Source organism: Scophthalmus maximus, chromosome 22 (assembly GCF_022379125.1).
Source record: "Scophthalmus maximus strain ysfricsl-2021 chromosome 22, ASM2237912v1, whole genome shotgun sequence".
Taxonomy (NCBI): domain Eukaryota; kingdom Metazoa; phylum Chordata; class Actinopteri; order Pleuronectiformes; family Scophthalmidae; genus Scophthalmus; species Scophthalmus maximus.
In genome coordinates this window covers 5,815,049-5,842,830 of record NC_061536.1, presented here as the reverse complement: position 1 = coordinate 5,842,830, position 27,782 = coordinate 5,815,049, and the positions used below count along the sequence as shown (strand labels likewise).

General features: G+C 43.2%; 3 protein-coding genes and 1 long non-coding RNA gene across 57 annotated transcripts in view; 1 reads left to right on the top strand and 3 right to left on the bottom strand.

Annotated features, from left to right (window-relative positions):
- Positions 1–1,252: 1,252 nt before the first annotated feature.
- On the bottom strand, positions 1,253–8,987 carry LOC118292224 (regulation of nuclear pre-mRNA domain-containing protein 1A). Of its 3 annotated transcripts, none has more exons than XM_035620979.2 (7): positions 8,541–8,980; positions 6,227–6,356; positions 5,846–5,952; positions 5,661–5,752; positions 5,309–5,435; positions 4,137–4,312; positions 1,253–2,377 (listed from the first exon to the last, which is right to left on the bottom strand). In XM_035620979.2, exons 1-7 carry the CDS (start codon positions 8,689–8,691, stop codon positions 2,279–2,281), a joined length of 882 nt encoding a protein of 293 aa, XP_035476872.1. In that variant the 5' UTR covers positions 8,692–8,980; the 3' UTR covers positions 1,253–2,278. The 3 variants fall into 3 exon arrangements, with proteins under 3 accessions (XP_035476872.1, XP_035476871.1, XP_035476870.1); XM_035620978.2 differs by lacking the exon at positions 1,253–2,377 and adding an exon at positions 3,520–3,648 and having other exon boundaries at positions 8,541–8,985; XM_035620977.2 differs by lacking the exon at positions 1,253–2,377 and having other exon boundaries at positions 3,563–4,312; positions 8,541–8,987.
- Positions 8,988–10,146: 1,159 nt separating this feature from the next.
- Positions 10,147–21,937, bottom strand: ubp1 (upstream binding protein 1). Of its 3 annotated transcripts, none has more exons than XM_035621150.2 (16): positions 21,674–21,937; positions 17,371–17,522; positions 16,880–16,956; positions 16,694–16,799; positions 16,475–16,581; positions 16,173–16,325; positions 15,937–16,047; positions 14,661–14,768; positions 14,259–14,365; positions 14,001–14,055; positions 13,655–13,748; positions 13,464–13,554; positions 13,140–13,246; positions 12,907–13,049; positions 12,263–12,314; positions 10,147–12,180 (listed from the first exon to the last, which is right to left on the bottom strand). In XM_035621150.2, exons 1-16 carry the CDS (start codon positions 21,757–21,759, stop codon positions 12,143–12,145), a joined length of 1,587 nt encoding a protein of 528 aa, XP_035477043.1. In that variant the 5' UTR covers positions 21,760–21,937; the 3' UTR covers positions 10,147–12,142. The 3 variants fall into 3 exon arrangements, with proteins under 3 accessions (XP_035477043.1, XP_035477041.1, XP_035477044.1); XM_035621148.2 differs by lacking the exon at positions 21,674–21,937 and adding an exon at positions 20,105–21,011; XM_035621151.2 differs by lacking the exons at positions 14,661–14,768; positions 21,674–21,937 and adding an exon at positions 20,105–21,012.
- Positions 21,023–21,545, top strand: LOC118292300. The gene is made up of 2 exons (XR_004786873.1): positions 21,023–21,164; positions 21,392–21,545. It is a non-coding gene; the product is annotated as an uncharacterized LOC118292300 (long non-coding RNA).
- Positions 21,938–23,480: 1,543 nt separating the features above from the next.
- clasp2 (cytoplasmic linker associated protein 2) overlaps positions 23,481–27,782 on the bottom strand; it is a 49,336-nt gene continuing 45,034 nt past the window's right edge. For all 50 annotated transcript variants that reach the window (XM_047330208.1, XM_047330216.1, XM_047330217.1 and 47 more), the window contains 6 exons: positions 26,975–27,170; positions 26,685–26,878; positions 26,447–26,575; positions 25,749–25,955; positions 25,495–25,611; positions 23,481–25,000 (listed from right to left, as the gene is read on the bottom strand). In XM_047330208.1, the coding sequence (XP_047186164.1) occupies positions 24,923–25,000; positions 25,495–25,611; positions 25,749–25,955; positions 26,447–26,575; positions 26,685–26,878; positions 26,975–27,170 (921 nt within the window). In that variant the 3' untranslated portion in view covers positions 23,481–24,922. The remainder of the gene's footprint in view (positions 25,001–25,494; positions 25,612–25,748; positions 25,956–26,446; positions 26,576–26,684; positions 26,879–26,974; positions 27,171–27,782) is intronic.

The following is a 27,782-nucleotide window of genomic DNA, read 5'->3' as shown; positions in this document are numbered from 1 at the left end:
ATTATTTTCATACTTTCTTTCTTGTTCCATATTTCAAGAACTATTACTTTTAATTCTTGTATTGTATCTAACCTTCTATAGTTTATAACTTATTTTACAAATATTGCACATCCTCCACCATTTCCATTATTTCTATCTTTGCATATTGTATTATCCTTTAATAATAAATTCAAATGTTGGTTTGAGCCACGTCTCCTGAATGCATATGATATCTGTTTTTTTCCCTAATTTGTCAATGTATTCTTTCAACTCCTGTCCATTAGCTATTAGACTCCTGGCATTTCACTGAAGAATCAACATTAGGGTGTATTTTGAGAAGCTGCCTCTGAGTTCCCTTCTCCTTGACTAAGGTCAGCATGTATCTTTTCCCATGATAATTATTTCATATCTAGGAATTTCGCTGCTGCTTTGACTATGATTTTAATTTTCTCCATTTTGGTTTTTGCCCGCTCTGAACAGTTAATGACGTATGCTAAAAATAGCACTAGTCTGTCCATTGGTATTCCTGTGTTTTCCTTATTTTGCTGTATATGACCTAGATGTGTCTGATCTGAACCCAAGCTTGGCTCCCACACATGTTCTGGTTGCTCCCTTCTTCTCTTCTTTCACTGTTACATATCTTTACAGCTTCTGCATATGTTCATTTCCGTTCTGTTTTTACTTGCTGAACTTGTGCTGCATGTTTCCTGACTATGCATCCGCCATAAGCTGCAGTGTGGTTGCCTCCACAGTTACAGCATTTAACTGTATCATTCCTCCCACATTCTCCATATGCATGTTCTCCTCCACATCTTCTGCATCTCTGTTTCCCCTTACATACATTAGCAGTATGTCCATGTCGCTGACATTTAAAGCATCCCAGCAGAGGGGGAACATACCCTCTTACATTGAAACGCATATATCCTATCATCACTTATCCTGGAAGCACCTCTTCCTTAAAGTGTATCAACACCGATTCACTGTCGGTTTTTTCGCCGTTCCTGAAAGCCTGCATGCGTTTCATTTCTGTCACTGTTCCTCCTCTCATCACTTTCTTTAGATCGTCTAGATTCTCTTTAATGGGGATTCCTGATACAACTCCCCCAGTTCCTCTCTTCTCACCAATTATTCTTTTTTTCCAGTATTTCTTTTTTACACACAAACTTCAATTTCATTACTTTGTTTCTCTGCTCAGCATTTTTGCATTTTATCAGCAAGTTTTGAAATTCAGTGAAATTCAGTTGTCATAATACTACAGACAGGGCTGCAAGGATTAGAACATTTCCTGTTTATTTTGGTTCTAATTCGCTTCACAGCTACAAAAACAAACAGTTGCTTTCATGTCAGGCTTTGGAAACTGGGGCACTTCTTCAAGCTGCACAAGGCGTCAGCACAGCAGTCAGTAGACGTAAGGATAAAATGATGGAGCAGAACGTTACAGTAAACAAGACAACACACTCCTTCACTCATCATCCTTTCATTTTCATGTAGGAACGGGCAACTGCAAAGATGACATTGTGCAGAGGTAAATCAGTACTTTGTCTGAATGTCCACGCCATGTTCACGTGGGTACAAATCATGAGCACTTAAAGGTATAATAACTCCATCATATTTACATGCACTTTTGAATATGTACACTTACCAATGATTTACACAGCCTTCTCACAAAGAGGCTATATGTAAATTATAATAACATGTGTCTGCTTTTGGGAACATGGCTTGAGTCTCAGCTTCTGAACATGGTTTCCTACTGATTTCACAATTCTCTTTGGAGGCCTGATCACACTGCGTTAAAAAAAAATCCTAGTTTAAAAAAACTGCTGCAACAATCTGTAACTAAGAGCTACAAAAAAAGAGTAAAAGAAAGTTATGATAGCAATCAAACATACTGAAAATTATGATGAATGGTAACACTGAAGAGAAATACTCATCTATACAATAAATACAAAAAGAACACCCACATCACCCATACCACTTTAAAGCTGTAAAAATGTGAGCAGGTCAGGGGTCAAAGCAGGGAACGCCTGTGTCTGATGATTATAAAACTTTGTCAGCGGTGTGCTGATAACAAAGGGTACACAAAGATGAGCTCACGATCGGAGAAAAACAAAACATTTCTGTTAACAAAAGCCATGTGGATTAATTAGCTGTTGGGGACAGAATGAGAACCAGAGGTCACCATACAGGGACACACAGACACTTTCCAAAATCCAAAAACAGGGCTCATATGTCGAAGAGGCCGGTGGAGACGTTTCAGTCGCGGGGGGGTCGGGTACAAGGTCAGGAGGTGAGACCTCAGTCAGTCCGAGGTGCTGTACAGTCCTCCTGGAAGATTGTTCAGACGCGCACGCAGCTCCTTGCGGACCTGAGTTACCCTCGCCAGTTTGCGTTTATATTCCTGAAAAAGTCCACAGCAGAAAAAGATGCGTCAGAGCTCGAACATTCTACTGCTCATTGCACTTTTTTAGATTATTAGTTTTCTTTTTTTTGTCTCAACAGTGTTATTTTGGCCACAAAATTAGTGGCAAGCAGACAGTTATAAACAACATGCTGACATATAATTAGAAAAACCTAAATCATGGATATGAAGACTGCGTGAAAATGGAAATAATAGTAAATAATAATATAGTAACTGTGTACTGCATTGGAGGTATGGTGTTACTTAAAGGCCTTGTGTGTGTGTGTGTATATATATATATATATATATATATATACATTAATTTAATTACACAAGTTTGGGTTCATAGCCAGACTTCGATCAAAAATATTCTTGTCAATTTTTGATTAAATACAAATCGACGTGAATGAACAAGTTTGTGAGCTTTGAACACATTATTCAGAGGATTCTCTTTCAAACCTCTGAGTATATGATGAGGTTTAAGTGGTCGTGTGTGTGTATGACAAACTTGTTATGATTTAATTTTAAGATAGTATACTAAACTAAGTATACTCAAATTTTGAAAGAGTTTGAAAGTCTTTATCGACAAACTACACAGCAGAAAAAGGTGACATGTCCAACAGGCACGTTGGGAAGTGTAAGAAATTTAGTCAAGGGCTTTGACACAATAACAAAACAGTCAGCAAATGAGGAATTATGAAATGATTTTACCCTAATTCGTGTCTATGCAATGATTTTAACACCTTAAAAGACACAGTGAACAAGTTGCACTCAAATGATTTATCTTTACTTTATCTTTGCTGAACTCGTAACTTTTAAGATATCGTTGGATATGACTGTGTGACAGCTGATGCATGTAGGTGTGTTGAAGCAGAACAGGCTTCAAAGTTCGGTATAATTCACAAATTTCCATATAAAAACTAGCATGTATGTATATATCAAGATTTATGAAAACGTATCGTGTCTTTTCTTACACTTTGGTTTGAGCTGTACTAACATCAGTTACCATCTATTTGAGCAAAATGAGCTCAATTCAAACCATATTTGTAGCTGGTAATACTGGGTCAATACCACAAACAAAAAAAAAAAATGTCTTGAAATATATATTTTTTTTAAACTGAAAATTCCAACGATGCACGCACCTGGAGCTGGAAGTGTTAGAGTAAAATAAAAGCACTCACAATATTATTTTCAGTTTTTATTTTCAGTTTTTTTTTATTACAAAAGACTGGGTGAAGATACAATATGAGATACTTTATCCTCTTGGTATCCTGTGAATAAAAGCTAGACAGTTATTGTCACCAAAAAAGGAGCATGGTTAAGAGAAAACATGAAAATTAATTATGTTTTCAAAAGTCAAACCTTATCACACACGTTTTAGGACGATGCTTTTTGTATGAAACTGAGTGAACTAAAAATTTTTTTTTAAAAAGGCTCAAAGACCAATTTATCAATGACAAGGAGGATTTCTCACTTGGATGTGAAGTGTATATCTAATGAAGGACAGATTCCTGTTTCGATTGCCAGCAGCACTAACACTCAAATCTTCACTGTGGTTCAGGAACAAAAACAGACACTCTGCAGTGCGTAACATGCAGAAATACATGAAGAGAAATGTAACTTCAAAACGTGGACAAACAAGACGTAAGACCACACAGCTACAGAGACAGACAGAAGAACAATAATGACACAAAGGTGAAGAAGACAAGACATACACAGATAAACTAAATGAAAGAAAGTAAGAAAGTGATTTACGCACTTCTAGTTTCTGCTCGTTCTGGGCCAAGCCGTCCTTCTGGCTCTGCAGGAAAACTGTCAGTGTACGCGTGAGCTGCCTCCGATCGTCGATTTCCGCTGCCAGGCGACCGCTGTAGTCTGCTAGCAGCATGCAGGCCTCCTCCACCAGCCGGGAAAGCCGCTCCCCTGATTCTTTATCTGAATCACACAAAGCACAGAGAGCAGGACACCTGATCAAAGAAAAAATCACTATGAGGTGTTTGACTGTTGAGGTGAAGGCGATAGATATGCCGTGTAACCACTGAATGCACAGGAGGTCAAAAGGAGCAAATGGGTTCAAGCATGTTACAAAATCCTCCACTGTGCTCTCAGACATGCACTGCAGTCTGGACTTTTTCCTGGAGTGTATGCAACAACGCTAATGACGCAAATGTTGCTCAAGACATCGTCTGGAACTTTTCCTGCCAGCCCCAATTTAAAATTTTCAGAGAATGTCCGGGGAATTTCTTGCTGTTGTGAACACGTCGAAAAAAAATTCCAGTGGGCAGCAGTTCTGCAGAAGGAAATACCTTGTTGATGAGAGAGATGAAGAGGATACATTGTTAGAGCTGACAAAGAAGCTCAGAAGGAACAACACATCACACCTTGAGGTGGATGAGCTACAACATCTGAAAAACCACATCGGGTTTAACTCGTGTCATTCAAGAACGGAAGTCCAAAGCTTCTGTGGGCACAGACTTACAAAAACTCACATGAATCTGGATTTCTGCTGAGGCCTGTAGATGGTAGGGTCAGAGTCCATGAATTAAACTGCCTTGTGTCAGCAGTCCAGGCAAGTGGTGCTGGTGTGATGGTGTGGGGTATGTTTTCTTGGTAATCTCTGGACCCCTTGACAACAATTAATCATCGTTTGAAAGCCACAGCCTGTTGCTCCTGACCATGTTCATCCCTTTGTGGCCACTGTTTATTCTCTTCTAATGGCTACGCCCAGCAGGATAATGCACCATGTTACGAAGCAAAAGTCATAACAATCTTGTTTCATGAACATGACAAAGGAATCCATGCCACAAAGAACTGAGGCTATTTTCAGAACAAAGGGAGACCCTACCCAGTTTTAGTATGTTGTGCCTAATAAAGTGTTGCTAGGTGAGTGTGTATACAGCCCACAACCACGGGCTGTGTCCTGCCTCCTACCTGTGACTCTGTGAAGCAGTGACGTGTCCTGCACCTCAGCAGGAAGGGAGGAGATTCGCTGACGCAGCATCGAGTCGTCGGAGGCTGCATTTTCCAGCTCCTGCAAAGCTCGGATTAACTCTGCTGTCTGAGGTAGCGGGTGAAAGGAGCAAAAAGGACGAGAGCAGTCACAGAAGAAGACGATATGGTAAATGACCAGTAGAGGATAGGTATGTCAGACATAAACAATATATTACAGACAGACAAAAATCCATCAAGAAGTAGCTGTATCAACAGTAGAAAGAATTATTAAATGGCCTTTGTGTGGTTTAAATCCTGTATTAATGTCTCCACTGTTTGTCTAGAACAGCACCTGTGGGGGTTCAGCTGGGGAGCTCTGGGAGGCAAAGTCCTCATCTGGTTGGATCTCTTCGTACGGCCTCTTCTTAGCCTTCTTTTCTCCATCTGACGTTTACAAGAAAAGAGCAGAAGGTGAATGTGCAAACATGATTGGGTGTTGAGCCGGTACAGGTACAGATTTATGCTGCGGGAACTTACAAAGGACTTGTGAGAGCTGATCCAGCAGGTTGTTCTCATACACGGCTCTCTCCTGCCAGATGGACAGAACCCGACCCAACTGTTTCTTACAGCCCTCCTCGCCCTCCCTGGACAGGAAAACAGTTCAGAACAGCCCAACGCGTTCAACAGCTCTGTGAAACTCAGCTGACGATGCAGACAGAAATAGTGTGTGTGTGTGTGTGTGTGTTTGTGTGTGTGTGTGTGTGTCAGATAACTTGTTTTAACTGTCATCAAAAGCATGGTTATCAAAGCATGTGTTCAAGTTTGGACGTTTTTTTAAAGTACGAGTTACTGCAATGGTCAATAAACAATAAAAGGTGACTTTACAACACATTTTTACACCACAATGTTAAATCTGACCTGTATACATGTTTGAATGCATCAACGATGACCGGCGCAAAGTCCTGGGTGAACTCTGGTCCTTTTTTCTTGCTGTTCTGAATGACGTCATTGGCCAAGTAAAGGAAGGTCAACTTGCGTGGCACCTGAGCTGCGTGCATTCAAATGTACACAAACACGTTACAGTGAGGCATTGGGTAAAACAAAAAATACTCAAAATATGTGTTTTGACCCATGGCTAACATATTACACACCCATAATCAATGATTCGTTAATTAGCCAAATAAACACAAACATTATTGATTTAGGTTTTGATGCCATGCATTGAGGTTTATCTTTGCTATTCATCACCTCACAGCAGTCAGTCACAAATAAGAAGAAAACCTACAAAGTGACACCCACCTCACAGTTCATTCACATAAAATCATTTAATGTTACAAGGGATAAATTACTTTTACTCTCTAATCACAGGGCTTGTGTTGTCTTTTCCATGTTGGAATTATGCACCAACGCGTACTTCATTGTACAGTGATAACATACAAGTAACAATGCATATGTTTGTTGTTTTTGAACACAGTCAACAGTGAGCCGGGCCTAAAGCCCCAGAGAACGGTGTTGTCTCTACTCCCACTGCTATTAACCTTGCACACTCCTCTGAGTCCTCAGATAAGGCTCCTAAAATACAGCATCCACTTGAGATATCATTAGGTTGTTGAGTAGCACCCTGAGGGAAAGTGTGCCTGTATTAGATACAACTGCAGTGGCGCAAGAGGCTTTTTTAAAAATACTTCCAAAGATAATCTCATCGGCTCAGTTATGTACTTGCACTTTAAGGCAGTACATTTAGAGCCAGCATTTACTGTTACCATTCACTACATACAAGTTTGCTTACAGTAATTAATTGAAGGTTGGTGATCTGACGTGCTTTGAATAAAACCTTTTTGGCAGGTCAAAGGATATATATATATATATATATACATGCAGTAATGTATTTTATATTAATCTTCTTTGAATAGCCTTTGACCAAAACGCATCTTTTGTCCTTAGTTTCAGAGGAATATTTGAAGCCTTTGTAATGACTATTTGTTTGTAGCTTCTGCTACTTCGAGAAGAAAGAGAGAGACGGGACTAAAAGATGAAAGAGGTGAATGCGAAAACCACTTCTGGCGCAGCTGAACAGCTCAACTCTCTAGGAGAAGTGTACGCCCATCACAGCAGTAATACCAGGAGCAGCACCACTGAGTTATTGACAGTCCCAGAGACCCACTTCTGAATGGGGATCAGCGTTCATTAAGTGTATGATGTTGACAGCGACGTATCGCTTGTGGAAAGGTGAACTACCCAGCTATTTTTGAGGAGAAAATAAGTCAATTTCAAAATCACAACATACTGATGATGGTGAGTTTGATTTAAGTTCACACTACTTACGTAAAGGCATATAATGTATTGCTTGTTCATTATTGTTTTCTCTGCCACGTTCATTGTTTCAACATTTGCTAACTAAAGCTGCAGTGATTGATTTACTGGGCAGTGGAACAATCCATAAACACAACGGTAACATGCTTATTGCCTTTGACTGTTTGCTACATTAGCATTCATTCAAAGCAGAAATGCTCTGTTTTGGTCTCCACCATCTTCAGATTTACAACGTCTTGCTTCAATGGCGGCTGAATGCTAACTTTGACACGATCGGCCAGTAGCAGCTGCTGAACACGAGGATGATGGTTGTGCCCCATTTGAGGGACAGAAAACACAAACAATGAGTTGAAGGAAGCTTCAAAACAAACAAAAAAAAAAAAACAACGACCCGAGACAAACAGCTGAGTTGGGTGATTTCTCCGTGGGGTTAAGACTCTGAGCAGGCTCTGTCACATGGCCCACAATCATGTTGTCTGTTCGTTAATATAAACACGTTTGATGATCGCAGCTCAGGTGCATATGTGCAGTGAGGGGTCGACCCGAACAGCGCAGAATACTTGACATGGAGACCTCGCCTAGCGAGGCTAACGTGAAGGGTGTACACAGACGCCGGTGCTGCCAGTGTTAGCATGGCTAACACGAACACAAACGCGAAGCGGCGTTACTCAGACGAGATAACGTGGCCGAATGCAACGTTCACGTCTGCCGGTGCCGCTGAGAGGAGAGCCCCTTGGAGCGAGCTCGGCTCCGGGGGGGGGGGGGGGGGGGGGGGGGGGGGGGGGGCTAGCCGTGGCAGTCGCTTCGCCAACAACTGCCCGTCAACGTTAGCAAAGAAACCCGCTTTAGCCAAAGTTAGCCAGACGCTGCGCCCGAGTTGTGGAGGCGCGTCAGCGACCAGCCCCCGTCACCCGCTTACCTTTCTTCAGTTCGTTGAGCCAGACGCCGACGATGGTCTTCGAGTGTTTCCTGTGGTGAATTAGCCACAGCGACAGCGTCTGCACACTTTGTTGTGAGTTGCTAAGCTCGGACAGTTTCTTCTCTAGAGCCACCTCGGAGAAAGCGGACATCTCGACGAGTTACGACGCGGGGGAGAGGCGGCGGCGGCGGCTTCACGGTTTCTCCCAGGTGTGATATCGGCAGTTAGCCAGTCACAGCTGAATTGTTAACCGTCCAAACTCAAAAGCCATGCGCCGCCCTTCCCGTGTTGGCCAGGCTCTTCACGTCCACGGGCTACCGCCGTCGTTCCGGTGGTGTCACTGGGGGCTGGCTCGGTGGTTCGGTGGGAGAAACCACAGCGGTCTGCGACCAGACAGGCTTCCGTACTATGTTGCGACCAGACAGGCTTCCGTACTATGTTGCGACCAGACAGGCTTCCGTACTATGTTGCGTTCAGGTCAGAAGGAAATTACGGTTATTGCCGTGACTATCCAGAGACCTTTGACTGAACAGCAGTGTCTGGCTCAAATCATGGATGGAAAATAAGAACTGTTGTTGTTGTTGTTGTTGTTGTTGTTGTTGTTGTTGATGTTGATGTTGTTGTCGTCGTTGTAGTTGTTGTTGACGCCTGGATTCAGATGTCAATGGTCACACTTGTGCACAGGTAAAGTTTTTTTGATCCACACATAATTGTCTTGGGTTATTAAATTAGTAATAGTTATGCATAGACTGACTGGTAATTGCTTTTAGTAGAGAAACATTCGAGTGATTCATACCTGCACACATCGACAAAATCCATAATTTATGCAAACTCAGCTTACTTATACTTATCGGCTTCTAAACATGCACTATAGCTATATATTACATTTTCAGTACTTACGTTTTACCACTGGAGGGGGGTATTTCTCTGATGTATGGCATTACATTACATCACATCTCATTAATTTTAGCTAACGCTTCTGTCCAAATCAACTAACAGCTGAATTGTCTCCGCGTCCCACGTGATTCAGCATCTGATACGATGGCTGGGGTGAAAATCAGCGTGATTCTGTGTCCTTATCGTCTGCTTAAGACTTCTGGCAGGTGTGTTGTGCGTTCAGTCTGCTGGAGTCACTGCAGTGGCATCAGATTGTCCAGCAGGCAAAGGCAACTGTCACATTTTTACATAATGCAACACCGCAGAGACAGTTGTTTACTGTTGTTCATTCGGTTCGTGTGCCCCAAAAGATAAATAAACAACAATCTATCTGGATGTTTTTGATGTTTATCTTTCCTCATTAGCAATAAAGAAAGATAATCAGCCTGTGGAAAGTTGTCTTCTGTTGCTCTGGAGCTAAATCAGAGAATATAATCCATATTATATCAGATGGGTCATCTGGATTTGATGGCTAAAAAAAATTACTTTACAAAATAGGTATATGCAGTTAAAAAACTGTAGGGTAACATAGATGTTATTGCCTGCATCACACCAAAAGCACAACCTTTTTTTTAACTAGTGATTAAAAGTCAGGGTATGAGTTACAAATGGCCATGTTTCTGTTCTTGTAAAATATTATTTTCGCTAATAATTCAAGAAGACAGAAAAGAAAGTTATGAAATCATTTATTCCCAGTACGTGGTCGTGAACACGTCCAGCATACGACACTGTGCACATGAGAAGCATCATCACTGACATTGGGCTGTACATAAACAGTGGTCACCTCTGTTGCTCACAAACTTGCTCACACAGACAGAGGATTGGTCGGGCTGTCGGGGGATGGAAACAGCTCGCCAGGGTTTTGCCTGACTTGGTATCACATCCACTCTGTTCTCACAAATATTTCGAGTCAATGAAGAGTTCACTGTGCTGTGGTATTCGCGTCCTTGGGCTCTGGTGCGAGACAAAAACAGATGTTTTAAATCTTGACACTTTTTTCCCCTCCTTCTCATTAAGGTGGATAAGGAGAGGGTGTGGCTGCAGGACTACTGACTACACATCAAGCTTTTAGTTTTGTGATTTTTCAGTGCAGACTTGGTCTCTAACATCTGGAAAAAAGGAGAAGTTACACTCACCATGGACCAACCTATCCCTCCCTCCCTTCCCCGTTTCTCACATGCTCTTTACTAAATAGGAAGCTAGACAGTTTCATTATTCCAACAGGAAAAAAGGATTGTGACAACTACTGACATAATTAAGTTTTCTTTGTAAGAACAAAATATGATATGCACGCACACACACATTTATTCTGATGCTTTGAGGCGTGCAAACTGTGTGCACTTCAAAAATTGCCAGAAATCGTGCAAACAAAAGTAAGAGGGTCAACAAAACCAACGGCGCTTCCCTGCTACTCCCTGACCTGTGTGAGGTTTCCTTTCACTTTCAAAGTAAGGGCACTCAAACACAACCTGTACGTCCTGTGTTTAGCTACATAAACCCTCATCAGCTCCACTTGATGAGGGTTCCTGGCCAATATTTTTTTATACTTCTAATGACCAAGATGGACAGAGCTGAATCAAAAATATGCCTATCAAATCTGAAACGCGATTGGTCCACATTATAGTAGGTTTTTCGTCTTATACCGAGGTTTATTCTTATTCTTCTGCTCATTTATGGCCAAAATCCCCAAAAGGTATGAACCCGACTCCTCTACACCAGTGTTTCAAAGTGAGCACAGAAAGCAAGAGGTGTATGTCATCTGTGTATGTGTGTGTGTGAATCCGAGTAAAAGATTGAGCTTAAAAATTTGATATGGCACCAGAAACAAGTCAAGTCAAGGAGAGCAACAGAAACAGCTCATCCATAAATTAAGCATCAACTAAAAACAGTAAAAGCTCAGACTCAATAGGACGTAATTTAAGAGAGTGTGGAGTTAAGTGTGATGTCATGTCAACAGACAGAGGGAGAAGTGTAAAATCACACAGGATGACAGTGGCATTGAAATTAGTCCATTGACAAAGCAAAAAAAAAGATTGAATGCTTTTGTTAACATCCATAAAAAGTTTTCTATAAATTCAGCCTTGATATTTCAGGGGTTACCAAGCTCAGGTGATCAATAAATGGTCACTAAGACAACCCAAAGAGAATGTTAAACAAGCAGAGTAAGCTGGGATTCTCCTTTAAGCAAGTTAGTATGTTGAGATCGCATGCTGTTCAGCAGTACAGGTTATCAAATACTGGCCTAGTGCTGGTTGTGTGCGTTGTGTAGGAAGGGCAGCGAGCAATAAGGAAACTCTGTTTTCTTTCTCCTGCTAGCCAGATTATCACTCTCCCCTGGAGCCTCCCCCCTTCACTTCTCCGCACACACACTCACAAAAACATATAAAAAGACAAAGAAATAAAATCATAATCTTTCCCAAAACCCCAAACACCCCCCCCAGTCTCTCCTCTTTTAACTCTCCTCTGTTAATAGTGTTTTCAATATGAAACAGTGGACACACCCATGTCAGATTCTAACATTTACATGGCTTTAACGCAGTCTTTCCATCGAGCAATCGTTCAGAGAGAGGGAGGAAGTAGAATGAAAGAGTAGAGGCGGGGACAGAGGGAGGGCTTCTGCTCCAAAACAGAGGGTGAAGTATTAGCGATGCCGTCTGTCCTCATCACTACTTCAGGATTAGATGGAGTCCTTCACCTAGTTCATCTGGAGGAGAAAGAAGCACATCACATTTTTTGTCATATGAGGATCTTTTGAACCTTGTTCATGTAACTCATTATGAGCTCACCTTTGACAGTGCTGATCAAAAAACTGCTCTCGTCAGGAAAGTTGTAAACCATCTGGGAAACACAAAACAAAGAGTGAAATGTTGCATCATTCAACTTCACTGTCGACTTGAAGAAAAGTGGTTTCTCTGTATTTTAGAGGTCACGGTCATGAGGCAGTGACTGGCAATTATTTATCAACAATTTTATTTTTACACATATCTTCCCTGCAGATTTATTTTTATTTGATTTTGATCTTGTCTTTGCTTCACATTAGCATTTTGGTACATTTTCCTTAAACAGTCTTCACAGGAGGGGTTCCGACAAAATTACAGGTGTAGTGAAGTTAAAATGAAAAATTGAAACAAATCTTGAACCCTTTATATTATATATATAATATAGGCATCATGTCAATATAAAAAAAAACAATTATTAAGAGCACAAGCTATTTGTTTTGTGAATAATATGGATGTAGAAGGAAACGGCACAAATGTTTCCCAAAAGTTGAGCAAGCATAGAGCCGTTAAGTATCCATGTTGGTGGTTTTACCTGCTTATAGTGGAGAGTTCGAATTGTTTTTGTTTACTGTTTAAATTACACCATCCCTCTTTATATAGAGGCCTCCACAGTTCAGAGTATGAGGCTCTGTATTTCAGTATGTTAGTACCTGGTCACTGAGCAGGATGAGTATGCCTGTAGGACCCTGCCTGTACACCTGGTTGATTTTTCCCAGTGGAAGGCTGCACACACACGCCATCTTGCGGATCAGTTCTGCAGCTGTCAGCTCCTCAAGGTACAGAGCGTGGTACACTGCGTACAAACAGAAACGGGCTTCAGGTTCACATGCCACTTCTGCTTGTTTATGCCAGGAAAGGTAAAAATAAGAGTTTCTATCTGTACCTCGTAAGCTAGAGGAGATGCTGTGCTCTCCATTTTCATCGGTGTCGTGTCTCTCCAGCAAGGAGCTCTCCTGACAGACGTACACTGTCAGCCTGGGGCACACTGACCTACAGAATACACACAGGGAAAAAAAACTTGAATGAAAAACACTGGCACTCTGTTGCTCTCACACACACACACACACACACACACACACACACACACACACACACACACACACACACACACACACACACACACACACACACACACACACACACACACACACACACACACACACACACACACACACACACACACACACACACACACACACACACACACCTGGATTTAAGTGCATTGAAGAGTCGGATCCCATCTGCTGGCCCACAAATCTGGACCAGGTCGTCCCGGGTTAGCTTCAACAAATCAGAACCTATGCAAAGACAAGAGGACCAGTCACTGCTGTTTTCACTCTACGTGTGTGTGTGTGTGTGTGTGTGTGTGTGTGTGTGTGTGTGTGTGTGTGTGTGTACCTGAGAAGTGAGAGAAGAGTCGTGCGTAGGAGTTGAAGCGATTTTTCAGCAGCCACTTCTGGGCGTCCTGTATGGATGCGGTGGTGCTCAGCTGCTGTAGAGGACAGAGACACAGAGGTCGTCAACACATGGATCTGGGTTTGACTTTCTCATAATAACGGCCAAGAGACTGAGCTAGAATGCACAACCCAAAGACTTTGAAACTTAAGAAGCTGAATAAGATAAGATCCAGCCATTTACATGCATGCTTTTCCTATACTGTGACATGCCAATGTCTTTTGTGTGTAAAATATTTCATTCTTTAACTTTTCCAAGTTTCCCACGGATCCGTGGACTGCAGACTAACCTCCAAGTTGCCAAGGCTGACGGGCTCTGCCTGGTGATTGGGAGAGGACGATTCACTAGAAAACAAGAGACACCAAGAGAGGCGAGATCAACAAACTGCACAAGCAAGAACAAACACACAATATTTGTTTCATGAAGACCTACTCTGACCATAACTTCTGCTTACTTGTCCTACTCCGTACCCCGACCTAAAACACGTGTTCGTCTTAGGTTATGGAGACTGACACATGCACAACAAAAGCTTCATACACACAGTTACCTGTCTGGTACTGAGGAGGTGGTGTAGGTGGACAGCGGGGTGGAGGTGAAGGAGGGAGTAGCTGCCTGGTTGGTGCTGACGTAGGCATTGTCTGGCCATGGGGAACACTAAGGAAAGACACATGCATCTAAATACGCAATTATACTAAAACCTCACAATGGTGAATTATTAGATTAACTTTCTATCTGAAGGCCAACTCCAGCTACACAAACAGGTGTCTTACGGTTGAGGAAAATTCAAGCGAAATTAGCTTTGCACCATCTGCGCTCCACCTAATGTCACATACATGGCACTACAGCATCTCTTTCCCAGCAGCTGAGGGTCTGGGGCCTACAAGCTTCTAGCTGTGGATGGAGTGATGGGGAGGGGAAGGAGTGGAGGAGATGAGAGCAAGGTGCTTACACTGCCTCTCTTGGCCAAGGAGTCGCCACAGTCAGCGGGAAGTGTCCGCTTGCTGGACTTTTTCAGCTCGTGGTCACCCACCTCCTCTATGATGGGTTCGAGCCTCGTCTGCGTACATACACACAGCAGAGGTTAGCTAGCCAGCGACCAAGACACAAAAACAACCAGTAACTCCACACACTCCATCGCCGAGGGAATAACCTGCGGGAAATCTCGGTGTATCATACAGGTACGGTTTCAGCAGTATCCCAGTTTCACAGTATACCATGGTTTGAAAATTGCTTATTATCACTATGTACCTTTGCTTATTACCAATACTGGAAAAAAAACAACCTAGAATCTCACCTGCACGTCCTGGCACTGGCACCATTGTACCACAGGCACGCAAAAAATTACAGAGACACAAGACTGAAAATCTTCTTACCCCCACAAAAGAAACTTGATTATCTCAAAACACAAACAAAGAAGGGAACTGTTCAAACATGTTCGCCATTTTTGAGAACACCATCCTTCTGTGAAATATGTGTCCCAGTTATAACTTTAATTTATATTCAGACCGGGGGGACCACTGTTCTGCATCTCAACAATACTGCCAACCATTTTCCAACCAGTCCCTTCTGTTCATGTCAGTGTAGCATTAAACTATACTTGCAGAGACAGTTAATCCAGCACTCAACAGTGAATATTGTTGAATCACTTACTGTTATAAGGCCTTTTTCTAATTCATTGTTGCGCTTGTAGGTAACTTTGTCATTAAACTTTTGTATGAGTTGTGTTTTAGTCATAAAACGATCAGAAGAATGGCAGAGGAACAAAGAGGGTCACACATCTGGTTGCTCCTTGTATTCAAATTACTGCTGTTATTGGATTTTTCTTTGAAGGCTCAATTGTCAAAATTAATAAATCCAATAGTTGGCCACAGAATATCCAGCAAATATTTTGATGATGTATAATAATCATTAGGGGTCAAAGCCAAAATGAGAAATCCAGCTTTTTAACTGGGAAGATTTGCTGCTTTCTCTCCATTTAATATTGTTGTAAATTGAATGTCTTTTGAGTTTTTTTAAGCTTGTCCAGACAAAGAAGCAACCTGAAGATGTTATCTTGAGCTCTGAGAAAATAATTGTTAGTCACAGCCCCAGACAAGCTGTCTTGGAAGGTAACAAAAACAAAACACTGAAACACTGAACCTAGATGCTTCTTAATACTGTAGTCTTGTAAAGGCTTAAGCCACACAGCTGTAAAGACTGGCAGTCGGTTGTGGCACCATACTGACCTCTGATAGGATAGTGGTATCGTAAGAGGGCTGGTACTTTTCTTTCTCTTGAGGTGTGCGTTTCTCCATCTTCTCCCTGTCGGTCTTTTGCTTACGGTCCGCCCCCTTTGGCTAAACACGAACCAGAGGAGGAGGACATTTAATTTGCTGTTAGGGACGACACATGTGGTGGCAAGGAATGCAAACATTATTTCAGTTGGCGGGAAAATATCACCTGTGAGAGAATGAGTATGTACCTTAAAGACTTTGATTTGGCAGGAGGCAGAGTGGAGGTGCTCCGCATACTCCCCGTTGTCTCCCTGGGCGAACGTGTCGATCTGGATCCTGAAGGGGACGCCCTTCTCTCCACCATGTTTCCTGGGAGTAAACTCTGTGCTGATGCAGTGCACCTGCAGACAGGAGATCAAAATATGTGTTTGATGTGGAAATTCAGTGGCCCACCCAACAGATGGCACAGGGAGTTCAGTGTGTGTGTGTGTGTGTGTGTGTGTGTGTGTGTGTGTGTGTGTGTGTGTGTGTGTGTGTGTGTGTGTTTTACCTGGACAAAAACAGAAGTCCTTTTGTTCAGGTCCCACAGGAACTCTGCAGCGTTGAGCTGGGAGGGGTGAGTCTTCGGCTCCACAATGCCCACTGACATGGGGATATCTGTCTCAAACAAAACAAAGACAGACACACACACAGACACGTAGATACATTTGAACTCCAAATCGCACTCAGCACAATTAAAGTAAACAACTAGCGTCACCGACAGCATTACCAATGTCAAGGAGACGGTCGCCAGGACGATTCCACTTCCAGCCCTCCAGCTGCTGGTGCTCTGTGTACTGCAGCCGACGGTCATGAAACACCACTCGCACTGTGCTCTACAAACACATACATTGGTTACAAAGTGTACTTGGTGTAATAGGTAAAAGTTTGCCTTTAGCCAACATGATCTTCTCACCTTCACCATCTGGTTGTGGAGCTCTGGTAACTCTTCTGCCTTCCTGTTGTCCAACAGACGCACCTCGTAAGACTGGCCTGAGAGAGAAAACAATGTGATCTGATGAAAGGGTTAATGTGTATGTGTGTGTGTGTGTGTGTGTGTGTGTGTGTGTGTGTGTGTGTGTGTGTGTGTGTGTGTGTGTGTATATATATATATATATATATATATATATATATATATATATATAGCAACGGTTTTATTTTACTCTAATTGTACTAATGTGTAACAAATCAAAGTGGAAATTATTAAATAATGTGTGTGTGTGTAGCCCTGGAACACAAAGAGGTGGATTACTTGTGAACAAACCAGATCAAATACCAACATCTGATATGTGCAGTTGTGTAGTCAAAAGTAGAAAAATTAAAGCACTTAAAAAACCCAACAACAACATTAGTTGAAGTACAACCAAGACCCTCGAATGCATGTACTGTACTAACTGTGTGTCACACCTTGGTTTAGGTATGTGAGCGTCTCGTCGTGCAGCTTGACGGCAGGCGAGGTGGCGGTGCACAGCACATACTGGAATGGGGGATTTTTGGTCTCAATTTCGGTAGGAAGGCTGGAGTCCTCCTGTTTAAAGATTGGTAAAGCCAGCACATCACTGAGAGAGAGAGAGAGAGAGAGAGAGAGAGAGAGAGAGAGAGAGAGAGAGAGAGAGAAACATACAGAAAGTCAGTTGGCAAACAAATCTGACACCCAATAGATTTTCCGGGTTGAGCTTCATTTTGTGCTATTTCTTTGATTTTGTCCTTTTGAACTGCCTTGTGTCCAAGATTAAAGCTCTAAGCTTTTATTAAAATCCCAAACACCAGGTGGGATTCGTCCCCATAGCTACGTAATCACTGTAACCTCCTAAAAGGAAAGAGAGACCCTGCCCATAGACCTTAGGACTAAATGTTCTCGTTCAACACACACACACTATTGCATGCACCACTTTCAGTCGGACAATACTTCTTCTCTTCAGTGTGGAATTATTAAACGGATTGTCTTATTTTAGAATAAGTGATTCAGACTAGCCATCGATCAAATGGCTCTCGTATTACATATGCATGAGGCGGCTGCAGGATTAATGAACAAAAACACCCAGAGATAGCCTGAGCTGCTGACACATACTATCTCTCACACTTGGCAGCCACTCTAGACAACCAACCTGTCCCTGGCTCACCCTGACAAATGTTACAGGAGTGTCAACGGGGGCACTGTGAACGGGAGCCTGCCCCTGTGTGGACGTCTGTGTAGAAGAAGGATCCCGTTCATGCAAAAGTAATGCATATCATGGCCTCTCATTACCTGGAAAACTTTCTGGAAAGTCATGGCGCTTCTCTTAACCTGAGCCAGGAAAGAAATTAAATTAAACAGCTTGACAATTCAAGACAATCCTGCAGCACCGTCCTCCAAACAGCAGCATTATGCACTTTCTTTTCACCAGCATCGCCAATCTGGGTGTCACGACCACGTTGAGCCCTGCTGCTGAGGAAAACTACTTCTACTTCCTGAAATCTGAGGACCTGGCTCCACTGAGACACACTCTGACATTCTGTTCCGAACAACTGCTGACTCTAATGCACAGCAACCCTGCCTCACACCACAGATAGCACTACTCCTGTAGCCAGTGACACCAACCACACTCACACGCACACCATCACTTGAGTATTGTTAACTTGCTTGCTCTCATAAGAGACGGGCGCACAATAACATCACGCTCAGATACACGCACGCTAAAAGCAGATGGTCAAGGAGGCTGCTTGATAAGACGTGGACTGGGAGCTCCTTGCCTTTGTCACATGAATATTATCACCTCCCATAACCTTTTTAAAAGTACAGTGGCACACATAACAAGAGTTACTAATTGAACAGATGGTTTACAGCAATACTACTTTGATGCCAACAGTCATTGTTTAACCACCTTCAAGAAGATAGACAAAAAACTGCCCCTTCACAGATCATCAACAAGGAGTCGCGACCAACCAGCGTTTCCCGGACTAGTGCACCACCCATGAGCCATTTGAGTACACAGTTGACACAAAGTTAATGCTGGGGATGAACATTAGTCACTGGACTCCATGTATTTCCTGCAATAACTACACAGAGACAAAGACTGTGTGTAGTTTGAGCTGGGCATCATTTTAAATGTTAGATCAGCCCAAGTAGGTTTAGTTTGGGGAACACAAATGTGTTTCATCATCTTTCAGTAACAGAAATTTGATCATCTGCAATTTGATGAAAAACTGGACGCAATCTGTCTCGGAGGAAGAGTCAGTGATTCAATCAAAAGCTCAGAAACAGACAGTTAATCTTGGACCTTCTTGTGAGATTGTTGCCCAACTGCTCAATGCAGAGGTGTCAACTAACAATCGTGTCTAACGTTGGGAGAGGTTTCCTGGTCCACATGAGGCAATATCTGATAAAGGAATAAGTAAACAAACCCAAGAATTTGGCCATGCATCCAGAGCAAACTCTTAATATTTGACACGTTAGATCCCGATCCTATGAATTAATTTTGGTCAAAAGTACTGATGTTAAATACCCAGGTCTAGTAGCTCTCGGCTGTGTCACTGTCTGAGAGGGAAAACATAATGAAATAAACAAAAAGTATTGGTGTGAAATCATAAAGATTGAGCTGAAGCATTCACACCATAGGTTCACAATTACGAGAAATGCCCGGTGTTTGTCACAGTATCTCTGTGGCCGTGAATTAATGGGACAAAAAAACGTATTTGGTTTTTGCTTGAGAAACTTTCCCTCAATTAAAAGACTAAAATCAGAGTCCTCACCACAGACCAGAGGTCACCTGTCCTGGAAACTGTCAAGTCTGAGAGGCCAAACCAGGGCCACTCCTGCAGACCTGCTGGTGTTATCTTGAAATCACACACACACAGACACACACACACACACACACACACACACACAGACACACACACACACACACACACACACACACACACAAGCCCTGCCTTTGTTGTGGTGTAGGTTTCTGACAAAATAATCTTCGTCCCTGATCATGGCTCCCTGCCCTGCTCCAAGTCCCAAAACAAAGACAAGCCATCGCAGCCAGTACAAAGGGGATAAGACACGCACGGGGGGGTAAAATTAACACTTCCAGACAGTCTGTGTGTTGTTGTCCTTGACGACCCACTATGGCGCTAACACGCTGGGTTCGGTATGTTGACGCTCGTCTCTGACCTCATGCTGTAGGCTCCAGCCCCCAGCTCCTGCCCGATGCCGGACAGGCTGGCATCGAAGTCGTGCACCAGCCCCGACTCGATGGTGGCGTCGTCCATCTTCAGCACCCAGGCCATCGGCCCCAGCTCCTTGTCCTCGGCTTCCACTCGGAGGGCCGCCAGCTTGCTGCGGGCACGAGACGTGGGCTAGCGAGGAAGCGGGCTCTGCAGCTTCTGGGTGACGCCGTGAGGGGAAAGTTACGCTGCTAGCCCGTTAGCCGCTCCCTGGCAAGCTAGGCAGGCAAACTGGTAGCTTTCCATGGAGACTGGGTGCATCGCCATATCTCAACACGGGGGTTTTGGGAGGGGGCTTCGTCACGCAACACGCTGCTCCGCGACTGACGGGCCGTCTGCACGCAACGATGAGTTAGGACGCGCTCAGCTACGAAATGTTAGTCGTGACTGGAGATGCGAGTTGATTATCAGCATGCTAACATTAGCTACAGGCTAGCTAGTTTCACAACGCCAACTTAAGCAGCCTAGCATTAAGTCAGCATCGCCGCCGCTGCCCGAGGCGCAGTCTTCAAGCGGGCTGGCTAACGGGAGCTCAACAAAACGTAAGGAGCCGAGACGGTGCAACTGTTTCAGTCCACACGCCGCATCCCACGCAGCGTCCGCACAGCTGTTGCTACCTAGCTAACAAGCTATCTAGCATCAACTTCACTGGCGCTGAATCAACTGTGTGCCTGACCGGTGACCTATGCGCAGCTCTCTGCTGGCGCGCCCTGTACCATCCCGGCCCGCTCTCCTCTTCTCATCGCGGTGCGGGAATCACCGCAAAGGCTCCCAGTCCTTGAGGCGCAGTCCTTTAACCATCCAAAGTGCAGCGGTTGACATAAAACCAGGCATCAACATGGCTTCCTCGGCGTAGGGACAGCCACCGCCACCGCCAGCGCCAGGAAGGGGATGCCAGGACGGCGACCGGCCAATCAGACGCCGCCTCCTGTGCCCAGTGCAGGGGGGTTGGCCAATCAGAGGCCTCCGAGCTGCCGTCATTGTGTCCATCTGTAGCTGTGCAGTAGGTTGTGGCCCCCGGCGAAAAAAAACTAATAATAAATGAATAAATTATTTCAATGCAAATCACAATCCTTCAATGACAAAGTGCTGCAGCAATATCCATGGATACGTTTGGCTGTAATTAGAAATACCTGCCAGGTTATTTATGTGACAGAGTGTGTGCGCGTGCTTGCGTGCAAAGTGCTGTCTTAATAAATTCCTTTAAAACTGTTTTCCTTTCCACTGAAAAAAGGAAACTGGCCCCAGAAACTACAACAAAACTGCAGAGACGACACCAACTGCGGGACGAGCGGTGATGTGTTCACGTGCGGACACTCCCCGGTTCTTCACACCGAAACATGTGTTGCATTCACACGCAGCATGTAAAAATAAAAGTAGAAATTCAATATCGTGTTATATTTTTTAAGTCATTATAGTTGACTGGAAAACACACACACACACACACACACACACCTCTGAGCTACTAAAATACACCACTCGGAACATGTCGCGGTCGTGTTGGTGAGGGTCGTACCGTGCGTAACTGTCGACGTCGTGTCTGTGCGCGGGCTCTCGGAAGTTTTCGGTGTACGGCTGCCAGAACAACATCGTGTCCCACATCAGCTGTCTCGCTACAGACGGACACGACCCGGCCCGGTTCCGAGGCGGTCCCGACGGGGGCTCATGGCGGGTTCACAGTCCAGTCCGCTGCCCTTGGTTTGCAGACATGTCCCAGACGTGTCCTCCTGGTCAATAATTGTACACAGGTCGGACCCTGCGCGCAAGTCAAGTCTATACACACGCACACACAAACACACACACACACACACACACACACACACGCTATTTCGGCTCAACGGGGAAGACCCGCCTCGTGACTTATTCATGTGCCCCTGTCTGCTAACTCCAACGTCAACACACAGTGGACAGACTTCAAGTGCAAAATACACAGCAAAGATCATAAACTTATGGTGCAAATCCATTTACTTACCATGCCAGAATGAAGGAAACCGTCTTAGTTCTATGAATGACATGGTAATAACTTAAGAATCCTGCATCTAAAAAGATGTAAGAGTGCAGAATTGACCAGTGGTAAAATATTAGATGTGAGTGGTTTATTTATGTTGCAGCCGAAAGACAAATTACAATGTTGTGTAGTGGAAATCTTAAACAGGGGATCATATTTTTGTGCACTGACAGATAAGTGAAGAAAACGTTCTGTCAGTGCACAAGTATAATGTAATATAAAATAGCTAAAAAAACAAAAAAACAAACTGAACTTAAGGAGGGAGACCATGTCTCCTCAAACACAACTGATATGTTAGTCTGTGACTTGTTTTGAGGTCAGACAGAGTTTTAACAGCAGGGACCTGGCAGTCAAGAGGTGGCTGCTCGGAGGCCAGGGAGGGTGTACAGGTCAGACTGGTCCCGTATCTGTTCAGCTGCACCTAAATTTACAGGGCAGAAAAAACAGATGCATGCATTCAATTCTTCTCCGATAGCCGTGTTGCATAAGACGTGAATGTTATCTTTTGCTCTGGAGTAGCTCGCTTTATCAACTAATCCATGCTGGGAACATTCTTCTGCATATTTTCTTGCCAGCTAATTAATCAGTCACTTGCTGACTTGCTTTGTCCTACGAGACAGTCAATTGAACAAAAAGATTGTAAATTAAAGTATTTGGATTATGGACTGGTAGATTGGAGTAAAAAATAAGCAAATTTAATGTTGGCCTTAGAAAATAGATTTACATTTTCCACCATTACAAAAAAAAACATTTTATTGGAAACCGAAAGGTAATTTCATGTAAATATGATCGCATCATAGGTAAGGGAGTTGGGATAAACTCTGTTTGGATAAAACGGACATTCTTCTTTGTTAAAGTTATTTAAAATATCTTAAGTTGTCCAGATGATGGGGTGGTGGTGGTGGTGGTATCCAGTGTTTCACAAGGATAAAAAGCCAAAATTCATGACAAATGAAAAAAAAACAAATTATTGTATTTATCTTTAGATTTATCTTGGGACTCCGTGGGAGGGTCTAACCTCAGCTTGGTAAAATGAGGTACTGTTGTTGATGAATGTCTTGTTTTGCTTGACAACAACCCAAAGATATTCAGTTTCAGCTATGTAAAACAGAGACAATCAGAAACAACCCCATATTCAAGAAGCTGGGACCAGAGAATATTTGTGTCTTAATAAATTACTCAAACAAATTGTTCACTATCAAAACAGATTCATTTTCCATCCACTCACTAATAGTATATTTCTTTTGGCTCTGAATGCAGTTTCTCACCATGGGACTATTTCCCAGTGCAAAGATCCCAGAGGCAGAGATTATCATGATCTGTACAAGTTCTTTATTTTATTGTAAGCACAGCTTTGTAAATGCACAGAGGAAACACAACAGTGAAAACGAGAATGTTACAAGAAGAGGAAGGTAAAGAAAGATACAATGAAGAGGAGACGAGGAAAAGGATGATGTGACTTTTTTTCAGAGCTGTAAATAATACATTTCTACAAATTTCTCAGCAGAGAAAAATAAGTATGAGAGGGAGACTACCGCACACGCAACAGAGAGCAAGACAAAAAAATAAAATAAAAACAAGGATGGGCACAGGTACGTGCGTGCAACCTCCGAGGGTGACTCTCCTAAATGACACTGTTACTGAGTATTCAATTTCAATATCATATATAGATACATATCCACTATGTGATAAAAAGACATGTCCTGTCATACTTCATGTAGTAAAAGCAGCACGCACCCATGGACTGATCCAAGATGAGCTGGGAGACACGGAGGACACCATGGAGTTATCTGAAAGGGTCGGACATTTTCACATCAATTTAAAACCCCAGTCACGGTATTCAGACTGGCAATAGGACCCAGATTAAAAAGTTTTTCTTTTTAAATTTAGTCTCATGCATATCCAAGCACACAACGCCTCCTATTATTTGGAATCTGCCTTTGTATTTCTATGAGCAGGCATGATCCACTGACATTAGTGCTGTGCTGGGTCAATTGGTCGTACCTTTTTGGCTCACAAGCACCTTTTTGAAAGAGAGAACCTTTGTTTATGTGTATGCGAGACAAAAAAACTTCACACTTAAAAAAAGAAATGCTGCAGTAAAACCTCATTGATTAAATCAAACTATGACACAATGCAAATTTACATTCCTTTCTACCTGGCCCCAGTTTACTCACTGTCCGAGAAGGAAACAAAGACGGCACCGCTTGTATGTCTCAGTGCTGTTTGATGAATTAATTTACCCCCCCAGGAAAATGGGAACCATGCAGATGCACCTCTTCCCGTTGACATCGAGCTGTTGTTCAGAGGAGATACTGTTTGAGATATAATGGAGAGTGGCGACGACAGACATTTCATATCTTCATCCTTGAGTGATCGCTGACAAACCTGGGTGGAGCATGTAATTGAATGCAAATGTAAGGGTTCAGTTCAGTCTGATCCTCGGCGACGGTCAGGAGAACTCCTGAACACTCCTCCCCTGCACCACAACATCCATTTCGCAGTGTGTCAGTAAATGTGTGAGGACTGGTGTGTATCTATGCGTGCGCGCACACACACACACACACACGGCTTGCACTCTGCTGTCCAGAGTGCAAGCCGACGTGTCGATGTAAGCAGTTTGCTCATGTGAAAGAGTGTTAGGATGTGTTTGTTTTGTTCTTGGTCTGTGTGGATGTTAGCGCAGGAACAGATGTTTTATGTTAGGTGGGCAGAGTTGCAGTTCTGTGGTTGTCCTTTGGGAGGGCGCTGTGTCTCCTATAGGCCCTCAGAAGGGGGCTCACTGCCGCCTGAGCCGGACTGGGCGCGCTTAATGTACAGATTCAAAAGCTTCAGCTACGGACAGAAAAAAAGACAAAAGGACAGAAGGTGGACATGTAAATGTTTGATTCTGGAAGTTGACAAAGGTCACACGAGGTGTATGCTGAGTGGCCAATCAATACCACACCCAATTTATCTGACATGTTCTTTAACGTTTTACCATCAGGTCCATGCACAGAAGTCATGAAAGAGTAAATTTATAAATAATTTATACATTTCAATACAGGAACAGGCATTATAGAGAACATAAGCTGGTAAAACAGTGATGTGCTGTTGCACAAATATAAAACAAGAGATAAGATAAGTTATCGTGACCAACACTGGTCACGATAGAGGTTTACACCTTCATTTTAAAACATTTAAAATGAAGGTGTAAACCTGATTTTAAAGTATTGAGACGCCAGATTTCAACCTGTTCAGACATGCAATAAGAGCTTGCTTAGTAACATGCACTTGGAATTAAACATATTTAGGCTTTCAGGGTTTCAAACGCTTCAACGTCAAGTCACCTTGCTGCTGGAGAGTTGGCTGAGGTGCGGTTTGAGGTCCTCTCCGATCACTGCATAAATGGACACCAAGCAGAACACACAGGCTTTCCTCACGCTGCTCTCAGAGTTGTCGTAACCCTGTTCGAGCAGATAAAAGTTGATCACAAAGCTGCAGAGACATTTGTACCGGTTCTGACAAAGAAGTCAGAGAATGTATTTGTGCATGACAAATAAGCCATGTATGTAGCCAGTATTGAAACTAACAGTGTTTTTACCTGTATGAGTCCTGGCACTATCTCAGGCAGCAAGCTCATCAGGCCCTCTCTGGGAATCCTCTCCACCACTTTGCTCTGCATCTTGATGGCAGCCAGGTTGATGGGGTAGTCGGCTGACTGGATGATGGGACACAACACCTTGATACACTGGTCTGGACTGATGGACAGCGCCAACATGGCTGCCGTCTCCTCCGCTGCCCTCACCACCTGCAGAAAGGCAATTTTTGTTTGTTTTTAGATTTTAAGATTTGTTCACAAAGAGAAGACAACAGACAAACAGACCACACACAAAACACTAAAAATAAAAATAATAGAAATAAATAGAAATAAAATAAATGTACAGCTGTACATCACAAAACAGTACAATACAGAAAATACAATACAAGGAGGGGGGAGATGCCTAAACCCACAACAGTTCATATATAGCAGTTGACATATTGGTCATACAAAACAAATAGTAAGAAATAAAAAAAACAACAATCATTAAATCCAACAAGAAAGGCAATTAACTTTACGTGAATATGTTGAGATGGGTGAATATAACAGTTTGATAATCATGGGACAGATGAACACACAAGTGTTCGTTTATTTGGATCCACAATGGACTGAAACAGAACTGTTGTACCGTCTCTTCATAAAGTTCTCATCATAAAAACTACTTTTTGAGTGAGCTGATTTGTGTGTGAGAGTAAATGTACCTCCTTGTGAGGGTCTTTGTGGGACTCCAGGGCCTTCATGATGGTGAGCTCTGCGTAGTTCTTGAACCTCCAGGGCTGTTTGCAGAGAATCTCCCTCAGCACCCGCAGAGCCAGTGTTCGAATCACATGCTGGGAAAAAAACAAACCAATTTAAGTTGAAAAGAAGGGTGTTTTTTTTTTGTTTTGCTCAGCCTATTTGCACACCGTGTTATTACTGACTCAAAGTGAGTGTGGCTACCTCTCTGTCGCCCATTGTCTCGAGCAGGAGCAGCAGGATGGTCTTGAAGTGTTCATCCCACACCTGCAGGGTGTTCTCGCGAATCAGCTTCAGCAGTTCGCACAGCGCTGCCTTCCTCTCCTCTATGCGCTCGTTGTGATTTGACAACTCCTTTAGCAGCTCGGCCACCAGCTCCGACTGATCCAGACTGCTATCTGTTAGGAGACGACGGACGAGAAGAATATAAAACATGGTATTTTGTTCATATTATCTATTTAACAGAAGGCTTGGGTCATTTTGTGTTTGTGTACCGTCAGTGAATTGGTCAGATTCGTCCAGGCTGGTTTCTTTGCGGCTGTGTTTAAAGGGAGAGTCGGAGAAGTGGTCACGGGCACCTCGCGGGCTGGAGGAGAGCAGGGGTGTGTTGAGGAGGGAAGTCTTGTTGTCCAGAGCCATGCGGCCGCCGTCCATCAGATCCGATACTCTGCCGTCTGATCCGCTGCCACTCTGCAAGACAGAAACTCTGATGTAAGGGAGGCGGCGGCGGGGGGGGGGGGGTCTTAATTGAACTGAGGGTCTGAGGAGAGGAGGTGTCCCATGTTGTAGTGTGTAAAGTCGTATGAAACAAATATATAGTTTATATGTTTAATCTGCACATATGCACATGGATAAGTTACCTTATATTAATTACATTCATCACTTAGGAGATCGCTTCCAGCTCATTATCAGCACAACACAACTCTTTTATAACAAACCACAGATTTAGGGCCACAGGATAAAAACCAGCAACCAGCTTGTGTTTATTTACAGCAAAACCACTCAATGCCAATATCTCACTGGTGGTGGGGCACGACATGTGGGTTAGATTTCAGTTGCAAGGGGGGAAAATGTCAGCAGGTCACACCTCTGGACTGGAGTACACCATGTCCTTTAAAAATGGGCCGCGGACTGCAATAGGACCTGGCATGACGTCCGAAGTCATAAATTTGGCCCGAACAAGCTTGAGTGTCAAGATAAGCACTTGTGAAAATATTGAAGAGAAGGGTCTAGTTGATAAAATCCTCTTAGTTTAATTTTCAGCGGTGAAGTTTACAACAAACAAAAACCATGATTTTATCA